Here is a 14,695-nt window from a genome sequence, read left to right as displayed (position 1 = left end):
CGGTTACAAGGGTGTGGCTGTGTGCTAATAAAACTTTATTTACAAAAGAAGCGGTGGGCCAGATTTGGCCCAGGGCCACAGTTTGCTGACTCTGGCTTAGCTCCTGGAAAGACCCACTTTAGAAAATATATATGCTCCACGTGTATAAACACACATACGCACACACTGAGGACATGTCCATTCCTGATCCTTTTGGAATAAGTATTTCCTCTGCCCGTCTACACCTGAGGGCCCCAATGCTTGGTCTCCACACACGTAACCAAGGGGTCCTCACTGGGGAGCCTCCTCAGCTTCTGAGTCAGCACGTGGGTAGAATAAATGCAGCCAAGACTCCCTGCAGGAGGAGCCAGGCCCAGCCCAGGGTGGCAGCCCAGCAGAGCCGCTGGCGTCCTGGGGCATCGAAGGAGCCCTACGTTGTGGGTGACCAGGCCAGGGAGGCACTGGACCGGATGCTCTCTGAGTAGCTCTTGCGTCTGACAGCTCTCGAGGGGCCGGGTTGGAGCTTGCCAGGACTTCCTGTTTTGTGTTTAGGGATCTGACGCCTGGGCCTCGGTAAGCAGGGAGCCGTCCGGGCTTCCACGGAGCCTCCATGGTCAACAGGCACCTGCACGTGCCCTTCTCCCACGGGGACTTGCTGCTCGGCTCAGCAGAGCCCTGCATTCAGCACTCGCTGCTTGGGCTGGGTTCGTCTGGCGTCCTGGGGCGGCAGGGACTCCACGAGCTTTAGCCAGGATGGACAGGCATGGCCTGAGCACCTGGGGACCCTCACAGCCCTGCTGCGTCGGGGCGCTCCGTCCATCGGGGAGGAACAGGCAAAGGGGACAGGCCCCGAGTGGTGGGCAGAAAGCAACTCAGGGAAGGGGGCCCAAATGTGTCCCTGTTGGCCCAGGGCAGGCCTGCCACGCCACCGCTAGCCTGGCCCTGTCCCCACAGGGAGGCCCCGCGGGCGCTCCCCTCTTTGCTCCTTCCTTCCCTCCTTTCCTCACTGCCCCGACGTCTTCCTTACCAAGCGAACCCTCTGGGCCAGGACCCAGTCTGGCAGCTCCAACTGATGCAGGGTCAGCAAGAAGAGAAGCAGAAGCCCCTACCAGCGGCCGGTGGGTGGGGCAGAGGACCTGGGGTCTGCGACAGCCTCCTGGGAGCTGAGAGGAGAGGCCTGAAGGGCCTGAGAGCCTGGAGGAGGGGACAATCCCAGGGGCCTGCTGGGCAAAGTTCGTGGGGGCTTCGGAGCTGGGCCTTGGAGAAGGGAGAGGCGGGCCCACCCCAGGGTGGGAGGGGTGGTGAGGGCCTGCTAGGCAGAAGGAGCTGCAGGGACCTGGGCTCAGAGGTGGAGGCCTGTGTGAGGAGGGCCTGTGCAGACCCCTGCTGGGGCTGGCAGCCTCAGATCTGGCCCAGCCATGGCGTCTGGGGCCCGCTGCTGGCCTGGTAACGCCCGTGCGGCACTGGGCCTCTGGAGTCACAGGTGTGTCAGCCCTGCCCAGCCCTGGTGCTGACCTGCCACAGTGAGGAACCTTCTCCTGCTGGAGGGGATGCCAGCCCCAGAGCTGTGTCCACGCTGGGGGTCCCCTGCCTGCTGGGAGCGGGAGGACCCCTCGACTCTGCTCCTGCCCTGGCCACCTTGTCTGCAGCCACACGGTCCCTGGGACCCTTCCCTCAGTCACTGAGCCCGTCCTGCTCGGCCCGCCCTCCGCCCACCTGGGAGCTGCACCACCTGGACCAGTTCATCGGGGCCTCCCGCCAGGTACACTGCCGCCTTCTCTCCAGTCTAACAAATGTCTCTGTGCCTTTGCACGTGCTGTTCCGTCTGCCTGGAAGGCTTGTCCCTTTCTTCGCTCAGCCCCTCTGGCTCTTCTCTCAGAGCTGTGGCTAAGCCTCCCGTCCAGGGAGCCATCCTGTCTGGGGTTCCTCAGACGTCCTTCCGCCACGCCACAGGCTGCATGGGCCGCCCTGTCTGTGCAGGCCTCGGGCAGGACCCCACGTCGTGCAGCCCTGCGGGGTGCCCAGCGCGGCACGTCGGGGCGGGAAGAGCCTGGGCCCAGGGTTGGCCGACCCGGCCTGGCTGGTGGACGGGTGGGGGCGGCCCAGGGCAACCAGGGAGGTTTGTGTCCTTTGCTCCAAAACAGGAAGACATCCTGCGTCGACGTAAGTGGGACGGGGTGTTGCAATCCGGAGAGGCGTCTCCTCAGCCCGAGAGCAGATTGGGAGCCGCGAGCCACTGACGACAGCGAGCAGTGCGGCAGGCACCCGACCTCTGTTTCCCGGATCCCTGGAGATAAGGGCCACCTGGCCAGGTGGGCTAGGCAGATCCTGGTCTTGAGGCCAAGGTCGGCACAGCATCTCCCGGAAGCTGCGTCTTGTAGCTCCGGAAGGGCCAGCCGGCTCACCCCAGGCCACCCTGCAGGGCCTTGAACCAGCAGCCGTGGGGCCTGGGGAAATGAAGTCCAGACCAGTTCCTGGTGCCTGCCCACGGGGGGCCTCCCGGGCCCAGCTTCCCATAGACCCAGGAGTGTCTTAGTCCCCCAGTCAGTGGTGGAACCCACGGGCTGATGCCTGCCACACACTGAGTCTGGTTTTTAAATTTCACTTCTGGTTTCCCACAGTTGATGTGAAAAGCACAAATGATTGCTTTTGCCTGAGGGTCTGCAACCTGCCGCGCCCCAGAGGCGTGTCGTGAAGGCAGGTGGGTGCCATCTGTCCCTTTGGCCCTCCGGGCAGACAGTGACCTTGTTTGCTGGTGCCGATGGGCTTCTCGTCCTATCTACCAGCTGGGAGTCTCCCCGGATGCTCTGTTTCAAACCCACGGCTAAAGCCAGCCTGTCCTGACATCCTGGGCCAGAGGAGGCTGTCAGAGGCCCGCCGCTCACATTTTCACAGACAGCCCGCCAGGTCCCAGACGGCCTGAAACCCGCAGCCTCAGCCAGAGCGGCAGGACCCCCAGGGCTGCCTGGTGTGAAATGCAGCTTTGCCTCAGGGCGTCCGGGCCCAAGGCGCACGGCCAGGTCACCACCTGAGTGGTAGGGGTGGGTCTCTGCTGGGAGAAGGTCACTGGGAGCCTGTCCCAGTGAGCAGCCCCTGCTGAGACACCACGTGTCTGGGTATTTGTTTAGTTGTGCCCTGGCAGGTGCTACAGGGCCAGGCTCTGGACACCATCGATTAACTGCCGCCCCTCCACCCAACCGCGGTCCAGCGTGCTGCTGCTTCCCGGTGGTCAGGGCGCCCTGGGTGAGGACACCAGGTCTTGGTGTGGAAGCCTGCACCTGCGGCGAGGGGCCGGGAGCCCAGCGGAGGGCACCGCCCAGCTCTGCCTCGGAGAACCAGGACTGAGTGGTCTCAGGGCGCTGCCACGGGTATGGCTCACGTGCTTCAGCTCCACTACGATGAGGGTGGACAGGCAACTTGCGGCAGCCAGTCACCCCTGTTCTCCAGGCGCTGAGCAGGCAGACAAGCCCCTGGCCACGTGGTGACGAATGACACATCGATCACCACAGCAAGCACCTTCGCAGAAAAACCAAGCGTTCCTGGGGCTCTCGAGGTGCCCGCTCTGTGTGTTGTGATTCTCAGGGCCTCATGGGGGGCTCGGCCCCTTTCCCATATGGGTCCCTGGGGCGCTGTGTCATTCATAATGTGACAGTCGTGACAAACCAGAGAGGACCCCGGAGCCTCGCGCCTGCCCCATGAGGTAGGAGCTTTGGCCAGGCTGCGTCCCAAGTGCCCTCCGGCCCCTGTGGCCAGTGCCCCAGCGGGACAGCCGGGTAGCAGCCTGCTGAGTTTACCAAGAAGTAAAGAGATACTTTTGAGTATTTCCCACTGACATTTGGACTTAAAACATTGCTTTTAACACAGCAGAACCCGGGTCTAGGATCGCCCAGGGCGCCCCACCCTCTCACACCCCAAAACCCAGGAAGTGGCTATTTGTAAGTCCCACCTACAGAGCTCAGGGGATGACACACACTGGCCTCACAAACGTCACACAAGTCAATCCAGGCTTTGCTGTCAGTCGGAGGATACATTTAGCATCCACTTTAACGCCAGTGTAAAATCCAACAGGAGATGAGGATCGTCAAAACCCAGGACACAAGATTTTGCGGAAAAGTTTGGCGAGGCTCAGGCCGGACTGGAGGCGCATGCCTGGCGTTTCCTCCCGCGGATCACCACGGTGCAGGCACTGAGCCCTCTCTGACTGTTCTCCTGTTAACGGGAAGCTGCGGTTTAGCTGCAAGGTAAGGTGAAAGGTGAAAGGTGAAAGATCGCCCCGCCCTTCGTGTTTGGGATCCCAGGGACCCGTTCCAGTTCTGTTGTCAGGGACTGCACGGCCTGTCCGGCTGGTCCTCCGGAGGCCGTGAATGCAGGTCCCCGGGAGGGAGTGAGCTGGCCCAGGGCCCGCATCTGGACGGGCTGGACTGGCACCTTTGCTCCACTCTCTTCTCTGAGGCGACCGTGGAATCCAAGCCAGAAGGCGGGTTGTCTGCGAGGACTTGCTGCTCAGGGCGGGACTGCACGCGGCTCTGCGGGGTCAGTCCCACCTCCACGTGCCTTCGCTGCAGCCCGCGTTCCCAACACTGGTGCCAGGGAAACAGGCCCCTTGCAGGTAGATCTCAGTGCTCTCAGGTGTTGTGGGTTGCATTGTGCCCCCCAAACTGTATGTTCTGGTCCTGACCCCTGGTACCCGTGAATGTGACCTTATGATAGGTCTCTGCAGATGTGATCCAGGTAAGACAAGGTCATCCTGGGCACAGCAGGCCCCCATCCGATGACGGGTGTCCTTACAAGGAGAGGGAGATTTGGACAGAGATACAGACACACAGCAGAGGCCATGAGACGGGAGGGACGCAGCCACAAGCCGAGGGACGCCAAGGATCGCCAGCCACCAGCAGAAGCTGGAGAGGCAGGAAGGAGCCTCCTCCAGAGGCTTCAGAGGAGTGCGGCCCTGCCCACACCTTGGCTTTGGACGTCTGGCCTCCAGAACCAGCAGAGAACACATTTCAGTTTGCGGGGATGTGTCACGGCAGCCCTAGGAAGCTAACACAGCAGGGAACCCCTGACGCTGGGGCTTTACCTTTGGGTTTTGCTGTCAACAGCTGTTACGTGTCGAGAGCTAGGGCACTGCTGGCCGCCGTGCTCACAGCCGGGCGCTCCAGCCTCCCGCTGCCCGTCGGTGCCAGCCCCGCACTCCAATCCCCCCACCCCGGTCCCACTGCCTGGCACAGCTCCTCTGTGGGCTCATTGGCGTCTCTTTCACAAGCCCTCACTCTCCTCTCCAATCTCACACCCCCAAGATTTCTGAAACTCTGATTCAGCAAACACAAAAGCGGAAGTTGTTCTCTGGCTACACAAGCGCTCGGCTGATGACAGGGAGGCCGTCTCTGCGGCCGCTCAGCCCGGTTGGCGAGGCCGAGAGAACGCAGAGATGGAGCCAAGTGCCGGCCCCTCCCGGTGGGCTGCCAGCCCTGCCCCACCTCCGAAACTCACCCCAGCTCTTACGGAAAGAGTTGAGAAACGGCCCGCGTCCCCTGGGACTCTTATGCCCACGGCCCTCCCATGTCTGACCCTCACTGAGAGCTTCCGAAAGGTCCATTGCCCTAAACGCAGTTATTTCTGGGGGCCGGGTGAACGCTGTTGGAGGAGGTTGGGAGACCTGAGTGGACCCGCTTCTTCCTGGGGCCTGGCCCTCATCGGTCACTTAACCTCCCCGACTGGGATTGCCTCTGCGGCAGGAGGTATAGGCGCCCACCCTCGCTGGCATCCCAGGGGTTTATGAGCCTCAAAAGACATAGTATGTGAGAAGACACTTTGCAAACTCTTGCCCTGAGTCACCTTGGCCTGATGTTATGGAGAACCTTGGGGACTTTGCTATTCTCAGGAATTCTCCCAGGAAGAAGAGTTCAATGCCTACCTGACACTCACTTTTTAAATTGAATTTTAAAAGATGAAAGTATTATATGTTCACCATAAGTAATTTTTTAAAAGACAAAAGAAATTTAAAACAAATCAAGTGCTTGGAAACCCTCTATTGACACTAGGCCCCTTTTACACTCTATGTTCATCTTGCCAGGTTTTTGTCTGCATCACTGAAATCATTTAATATACGCTGATATTTCAGTGGTGTTAACACCGGCGCCTTCATGGTCCCTGAGGGAAGAACACAGAACAGGTCAGAGCCGGTGCTGCCTTTCACGCCTGAGACAGTCTGGATGCTCAGAGTTTGTAAGCCTTTCCCGTTCCAAGCTTTTCTTAATGAACAGGAAAAGAAACGATTTCCTAAGCCAGTTCATAGACCTTCAAGAGGCAGAGAGTTGATACTCTCATCTGTTAGTGTGTCGGGTGAGCAGGTCTGTTTGATTCAGCTGCAGCTGAAATCATTTACCTTGGCGTTTCTAGAGCAACATATTTTCAGTGTCTCTCCCTGACATCCCCGCAGCTGCTTTCCACCTGCTGTGGAGAAAAGGGTTAACAGGCAGGCCCTGGGCTGGGAGCTCCCAGGAGGGTCCCCGGCCCCCTCATGGAGGAGAGGGCCTCGCCGCCCCTAAACATTTGTGCTGGGAGTCTGGAACCTTCACCAGGCACAGGTGCCCGCAACCACCCCCAGGAAAAGCCCCAGGCGCTGTGTCTCTGAGAGGCTCCCCTGGGAGACAGCACCTCACGGACGTCACGGCTGGTGGTGGGGAGCTAAGCATGTCCTGTGAGGGGAGGGGGCTCTGGAAGCTCACGCCTGGTCCCCGACTTGTCCCTGCGCCCCTTCCTTTTACCGATGTTGCTTTGTATCCTTTCTCTGTCCTGAATCCAGCTGTGAGCGCGGCCGCTGCTGAGTCCTGGGGGTCCCCCTAGCGAACCTGGGGGTGGTCTTGGGGACGAAGACAAATATGCACAATTGACTTTTTAAAGCTCAGGGAGTTGAGTGTTTCAACACTGACAACTCTGTAATTAGATCCACGTTTCTGTCCTCTGTTTGGCAAACTTCGGCCTCATTTCTTTTTACATTTTTTAAAAAATTAATTAATTAATTAATTTATTTATTTATTTTTGGCTGTGTTGGGTCTTCGTTTCTGTGCGAGGGCTTTCTCTAGTTGTGGCAAGCGGGGGCCACTCTTCATCGCGGTGCGCGGGCCTCTCCCTGTCGCGGCCTCTCCCGTTGCGGAGCACAGGCTCCAGACGTGCAGGCTCAGTAGTTGTGGCTCACGGGCCCAGCCGCCCCGCGGCACGTGGGATCCCCCCAGACCAGGGCTCGAACCCGTGTCCCCTGCATTGGCAGGCAGATTCTCTACCACTGTGCCACCAGGGAAGCCCGAGCCTCATTTCTTTCCTATCCTGAGAGAGGTTCTGACGTTTTGCTTCATTAATTCATGTTTTCGTTTGTTCACCATCATTGACTGATGGTCTTCTCTGTGTCAACCGTATGAGAATAAATGATTGTGCATAAGATGATGAGAAAACCCGCGGGCTCACGGCTCCAACATGCTGGCCCAGGGGAGGGACAGACGCAGCTGCAGGCTGTGGCCTCCGAGAAGCCCAGGCGGCAGCAGGGAGCATGTCCAAGGTGAGGACAGGCGGGCAGGAAGCTCTGAATCTGACAGGGGAGAAAGGTTGACCCGGGCCATGAGGGTGGGAGGCACAAAGGGTCAGCCCCAAGGAGCGGGCACCAGGAGGAACAGAGGAAGGCACATTTGGCGTCTCTCCTGAAAGCCCCGCGGAACCACGGACACTTCCTGAGCAATGATGGATCCAGCAAGGAAGGTGCTTTGAGAGTTGGCCAGGAGAGGAGGGCGTCTCCCCTGGTGACCTCCGGTGTGCCTGGAGTGCAGAGGGTCCCAAATGGGAGTGAGTATCAGAATCCCCAGATTTCTGCTCAGCAGGACTTGGGTGGGCCCGGGAATCTGCATTTCTGGCCAGAGATCCTCAGCAGGGAACCCGAGGAGGCCAGGATTCCCAGGGGATCCACAGGACAGGGAGGCTCAGAGGGGGTGGGTCTGGGGTCAGAGGTCACCTGACTCCAAAAGCCTGTGCTTGGGCCCTGGGAGCCTCCAGCCTGGGGATGGGACAGAGGAGGTAAGGGGACCACGTGCTGGCCCCGCGGGGAACAGCGACACCCAGCGGCCAGACTGAGACCCCACAGGAGACTTCACATTCTCCCCCCTCAAAACACAGCTTTCTTGCTCTTCCTGATGGCAAAGTGACACAGGCTGGTTGTTCCAGGCGGGCGCAGGGGGACTGCAGGAAGGTCTAAAGAGGACGGTGCCCCTCACCCAAGATCCCACCCAGGGCAAGGGCAGGTCTGCTGGCTGGCGAGAGTGCCAACCCTGCAGAGGGTCTGGGCTGTGCACGTCGGCCCAGGAGGTGGCTAGACCCTCGCCTGCCTGCGCGGCTGTGCTCTGAGCAGCGCGACAGTGACCCCCGCGGAGTCTGTGGGGACGTGCAGAGGGAGAGGCGGGTGAGCCGCGGGAAGGACGTGGCGGTGGAACCTCACACGGGACAGTCACAAATTTAAAATATCTTCAGTGTGAGTCACGACAGAAACCCTCGAAGCAGACACAGATATAGAGCTCATCGAACCTGGTTCCCACCAGCAGCCCAGGCCCACTAGCCGTCTGCATCTTGTCGACCTCATTTCTTTGATCTGGTCCCGCAGCCCCCAACGTTCACTTGTCTAATTTTCCCTGTTTCAAAGCAAATCCCAGACCTTATGGTGTTTTACCTAAATCTGCCAGCGTGCATCTGAAAAAAATGGACATTTTCTTACAGAGCCTCATACTTAACAAAACCAAATCAGATTCCTTAATATCATCTAATGGCTCGTCCGGAGACAAACTTTCCCGATTGTCCAAAAAATGACTTTTCAAAGGTAGTTTGTTACAGTTGGGGTTCAGACCGGGTCCCGGCGTCGTGTGCTGCTGGGTGCAAGTCTCCGTTAATGGGTGACCGTCTCTCTTGCGTCGGTGGAAATAGGCCTCAGCAGGAAGCTTGTCTAAAGTCAAATCCTGGCTCAGGAGGTCAGGGTGGGGCCCAAGACTCTGCATTTATAACAAGCCCCCATGTCATGGAAAGCTCGGGGTCTCAAGGGCTTTGCTGGCTGCCCACAGCCCCTGGCCACCCGGCCGGCCTCCTCTTCCTGCATCTCTCTCACCCCCCAGCACCCCCGGGGCACAGACATCCCGTCCCAGGAGCCTCTGAGAGGGGAGGGATGAAGGCACTGGGCAGGAGGGTCGCCTTTCCGCAGGGTCTGAGGTTTGACCCCGTGAGGCGTGGGCCCCAGGCCGCACCTGATTTCCTGGTGGGAAGGGTGAGACTACCCTGAGAAGGGTCATTCCAGGTCAGGAGATGTCCCCGTCCTCAGGACAGAACCCCCCCTCAGGCTCCTTTCCCGAGACCCCAGCTCAGACCTTCACCCGGTCCTGCTGGAAACCCTGGGGTCCAGCTCCCAGCCTGGATGGCCCCCTAGCCTCTGCCCTGCTCTGGTCGGGGCTCTGAGAATGTCAGCACATCCTTCGGTGCTGCCCCTGCCCCCAGTGCCGGTGCTTGCGGGAAGACGGGTGACTGAGGTCGCGGGCCTCCTGCTGACCTCTCCCTGCGCCCCTGCCCCCCAGGAAGCTGGTGCAAGGCATCCAAGCTCCTGAGACTCCAGACGTGGCCCAGGAGGCTACAGACAAGGCCGGGGGAGGTGTCGGGGAGACGTCAGGACCCCGAGAGGACGCTCATTCTCACTGTTCCTCCAGAAGCACAGGTCGTGGGAGGTCCTGAGGGGCACTGGGGCCCCCTCCTCTGGCAGATCCTTCTGCGAAGGGCTGAAACCAAAAGCCCAGGCGGGAGGTGGGATTCCTGTGTGGTCCAGAAACCCAGGGCATGGTGAGTGGGCTCTTGGTTTGCCCGTCCTCACCTCATAGAACTTGACTCAGCCAAGCCTGGCGCCCCTCAAGGAAGGTAGGCTGTTTAAATTCCCTGTTTATGAATTAGGACACTGAGGCACGGATCAGGGACCGACTTCCGCAAGGGCAGCTCCATTACAGTGGGGAGGAGCGCGGGCAGAGGGGAGGGGACCAAGCCGGCCTGGACCTGTGTCCACCCAGACCCCGGCCACCGTGAGCACACACTGATGGGCGTCAGGGGTGAGCTGGGCTCCCGGCTTTCAGCCCCGGGTGGGAGCGTGGAAGGAGCAAACGCTGGGTCATTCCGAGGGGTGCTTGTCGTCAGGGCCTCAGCCCCGATCTCCCTGGGAGGTGGCAGGCGCCCCCCAGCTCAGCCAGGGCCGTGGTCCTCCTGGGGGCGGCGGTGCTGGGCCAGGCCGGGGCAGCTGTCCCAGGCAGGCAGGACCTGGTGTGGCGGCTCACGTGAAGACTCGCCCACCAGGAGCGCTCCGCTAACCTCCTTGTCATTTCCAGACGCATTCCGCGCTCTCCCGCTTTTCCCACTGCTCCCAGCACGTGGCTCAGACCACGAGGCCACCGGCATCTTGCTGCACGCTGACCCGTCCGAGGGAGCTCGCTCTCCTCCGTCAGGGCCTGCACAGGCCTCGCCTCGGTCTTGGGATCCCCTGGTGCACTGCCGCCTCCGTTTCACCCATTTTTCCCTGGAGGTTGCACCTCGGGCGGGAGGCGTTCAGGCTCCCAACTCAAAGCCCGTGGCCGCTTAGTGAGGAGGCCTGAATGCACGGGAGAAATCGAGGCTCGGGGTGGCCGGCCGGAGGGACCCCAGCCCCACGCTCATTCCTGGTGAAAGCTTAGCCGATAGCAGCGTCATCGGGGCGTGGGGTGGCCTCCGGCTTCCCTCTCCTCTGCTCCTGAATAGCAGACGAGAAAGGAATTGATCCACAAACTGCTTCCTCCCAGGTCAGCCTCTTTTCTGACAAGATCTAAGACAAGATTTCACTTCAGCCACTTTTGCTGCCCATTTCATTCCTGCAATGTCATCTTCTGGATTAAACCCCCTTTGAGCTGCGTTTTCTTGGGCTGAAGCCGCTCTGCCGGGGCTCCGTCTGCTCCCGAGAGACCCACATCCGGTCAGTCCTTCAGAGGAATCCTACTCGCAGGGTTGTCTGCACAAAAGAGGTCCCAGATGATTGATGGATTCTTTAGAAAAATACCAAGCCCATCATCATACGGAGGGAAACACAAATTCGGGGGAAAAAAACACAGACAGGAAGATACCAACACCAAAAAGTGTGGAGGTGAATGACCTCTGAGTACAAAAATTCTGTGTTTGGGAACTTAACCTAAGGGGTCGGCAGAAGTGCCTAATTAGGGGAAGGGGCTCCAGGCAGCCTGTGTGAAGCCGGTGATGGACCCGACCAGTAACAGAAGGCCGTCTGGATGGGCCATGGGATGTGCCAGCGCTGACTGCTGCGCTCGTGGAGCCCGATAGAAATGGCGTGAGATGATATAAGTCACATTTTAGTGGGACAGCAGTCGATGCCTCTGCAGATGGGCCGCCAGAACAGTGGTTCTCAGCCCAGCTGCACACGTGGGTCAAACCCAGGAGCCTTAAAAACGGCCTGGGCCAGACGCCGCCACAGACATCCTGATTCAGTCGGTTCCGTGAGGCTCAGGCACGCTTCCCGGGGATTCCAGGTGCAGCAGTGGATGGGATCCACAGCTTTAGAGGGGTCAGTGAGAACTCACTATGGCTGGTTTGAGGAGAAAGGGGTGTATTGAGGGGTGCTGGTCACCATTCCTTACCATCGGGACCTTCTCAGGTTTCCAGGAATGACCCAAAGCCATGTGACTGACCTGGGCCACCAGGAAGGGCCACCACCCACAGCAGCCCTCTGCCCTCTAAACCCCTGTGAGCTCACGGGGTTGGCAGAGCCTATATCACAGCAAGGGCTACGCAGCCTCTGCAGGGCAGGAAAGCACATATGGTGAAACGAGCCCAAATGCAGTGCCCACGTGTTCATCTATTTTGATATCTCGGCATAAAAGATAGAGCGACATGTGGCGCCAGGCCAAACGAAGACCCCAAGGATATCAGGGTCTCAGCCCTGGCACCTGTGAATGTCATCTTATCAAGTAAAGTGTTTGCAGGTATGTTTAAATGAAGGATCCTGAGATGGGGACATTATTCTGGATTATCCAGATGTCCCTAGATGCCATCACAAGAGCCCTTATAAGAGAGGGACAGAAGGTGATTAGACACACAGAGAAGGCAGAGGACAATGTGACAATGGAAGCAGGGATTTAAAGATGCTGAGATACTGACTTTGAAGATGGAGGGAGGGGCCATGAGCCAAGGAATGTGGGTCCAGAAGGTGGGAGAGGCCGGGACAGATTCTCCCCTGGAGGCTCCAGAGGGACCCTGCTGACGCCAACACCCTGATTTCGGCGAAGTGAAACTGATTCAGACTTGTGGCCTCCAGAACCAGGAGAGAATGAATTTGGGTCGTCCTGATCCACGTTTGTGGTGCGTTGTTACAGCGGCCACAGGAAACTCATACGCGTGGCCCAGATGAAAGATACAAACACACACACACAAACACAGTCACAACAAGGTGGGAGCTGAAAGGGCCTGGACCCCACGCTCCTCCATGCCCCAATCAGCCAGGACCCTCCCCTGGAACCCCCTGCTTCCTGACTCCTGGGTGGGTGGGGGAGGGAGTCACCCAAGTAGAGACCACCCACAATTTTCTGAGTCCTCAGGGCACTTTTTTATAACCTCATACTTTCTTGTAGTTTTTAAAAAATTGGTAATTTATTTCTCAAAACACTTCAAAGTTAGAACTTCTTTTATAAACACTCTAATGTACCTGAAGCATTGATTTAATATTTAGAGGTATTTCAATGTTATGGATACAGATACACAATCTTTTTTTTTTTTTTTTTTTTTTAATGTCTGGGAGAACAATTTCTCCTGGCCATTGCTCTTTTTTTTAAATAATTCTTTATTTTATTTATTTATTTTTGGCTGTGTTGGGTCTTCGTTTCTGTGCGAGGGCTTTCTCTAGTTGCGGCGAGCAGGGGCCACTCTTCATCGTGGTGCGCGGGCCTCTCACTGTCACGGCCTCTTGTTGTGGAGCACAGGCTCCAGACGTGCAGGCTCAGCAGTTGTGGCTCATGGGCCCAGCTGCTCCGTGGCATGTGCGATCCTCCCAGACCAGGGCTCGAACGCGTGTCCCCTGCATTGGCAGGCAGACTCTCAACCACTGCGCCACCAGGGAAGCCCCAGATACACAATCTTTTATGTGTGTTATAAACATTTTCTCCTAGGTTGGATCTTTTTTTTTTTCGTGTAACTCTGTCTCTGGTTGATTTTGTCACATTCAAGTTCTAGATTTTGATGTGGCCCCATCTGTCAGGTTTCTGGATTCCTTATGTTCTGGAAAGGTCTTCCACAGCCCAAGGAAGTGAAAAATAGGATTTGTATTTTTTGTGGGACAAGAATAACCAGAAGTCTTAATTTTTATTTTAGATTTTGACTCCATTTGGAATTTTGTGTGTACGTAAAATGAGGAAGACACCTTATTTTTTCCTCCCCCAAACAGATCTTTAATCAACAAACACAGTTCAGAAGATAGACTGATTTTCCCTATTGGTTTGAAATGCCACCTTTATCACAAGCTAAATTCATGTATGTCTGTTTTGTTTCATTTATCTTTTTGTCAGTTCCTTTGACAGTATTGAACTATTATCATTATTATAGCTTTAAGGTTGATTTCCCACAAGATAGATAAATTTCCCTGAGTATTTTTTCTTTTAGTTGTGTCAATTTTTTCTTGCTATCCACTGTTATTGGTTTTGCCTAGATTAACCTGAGAACCAACTTACCTTCCTAAAATACTCTTACGATTTTTATAGAAATTACATTAAATTTATAATACTCAGTCTTTCCTTCCAGGAAAGTATACTATCTCTCAATTATTCATATAAATTCTATGTCTTCAATAACCTTCTATAGTTTTTTTTAATAAAGAACTTGTCTGTTTATTGTTTAATTTATTCCTAGGTACTTATAATGTTTTTGTTGCTGTTGTGGTTGGAATCTGTCTTCCATTACATATTTACATTTTAAAATATTTTGAAAGGTGTCAAAATCCATGGACCCACCACTAGATTTAACAAATGTTAACATTTTCCTCCTTTTGCTTCAGATCCTGTTTTTTAAAACAATAAAGTGTACTGATACCTACAGTAATCAAGACAGTGTGGTATTGGAAAAAGAAAAGACCAGTTGATCAATGCAACAGAACAGCGACTAAAAACGGACCCAAAACATACGGTCAACGGTTCCTGTCAAAGGTCCCGGTGCGGCTGACCTGCGACAGGAAGGCTCTCCAGTGAGTGGTGCTCCAAAAATCGGGGCTGCATCGGAGACCTAAAGGTAGAAGTGAAAACCACAAAAGTGCTAGAATAAACCACAGGAAAACAGGAGCAAATCTTTGCAGCCTTGTAAGCAAAGATTTCTCAGGACACAAAAAAGCACTAACCAAACACACAAAAAAAAGATGAATGGAACTTCATAAAAATTAAACACTCCTGCTCATCAAAAATATCATCAAGAAAATAAACAGGCAAATCACAAACTGGTAGAAAATATTCACAGCACATATGGTTGACAAATGAGTTGTATCCAGAATATGTAAAGAATCCTGCAATTTAATAATAAAGAGACAAATATCCAGCTTTTTTTTAATGGGCAAAGACTTGAACAGACACTTCACACACACACACACACACACACACACAGATATACAAGTGGTCAATAAACACATAAAAAA

The 14,695-nt window shown here is 56.1% G+C and overlaps 1 protein-coding gene across 1 annotated transcript; it reads left to right on the top strand.

Annotated features, from left to right (window-relative positions):
* Positions 1 to 4,050: 4,050 nt before the first annotated feature.
* Positions 4,051 to 5,292, top strand: LOC309662854 (uncharacterized protein; the record flags this gene model as incomplete). The annotated part of the gene is made up of 3 exons (XM_082466032.1): positions 4,051 to 4,220; positions 4,432 to 4,588; positions 4,690 to 5,292. 3 exons carry the CDS (start codon positions 4,051 to 4,053, stop codon positions 5,290 to 5,292), a joined length of 930 nt encoding a protein of 309 aa, XP_082322158.1.
* Positions 5,293 to 14,695: the final 9,403 nt, after the last annotated feature.

The sequence above is a fragment of the Balaenoptera physalus genome (assembly GCF_965194825.1).
Source record: "Balaenoptera physalus genome assembly, chromosome: 6".
NCBI lineage: Eukaryota > Metazoa > Chordata > Mammalia > Artiodactyla > Balaenopteridae > Balaenoptera > Balaenoptera physalus.
Note: the sequence above shows the minus strand (reverse complement) of the source record. Positions and strands in the feature narration are given on the sequence as shown.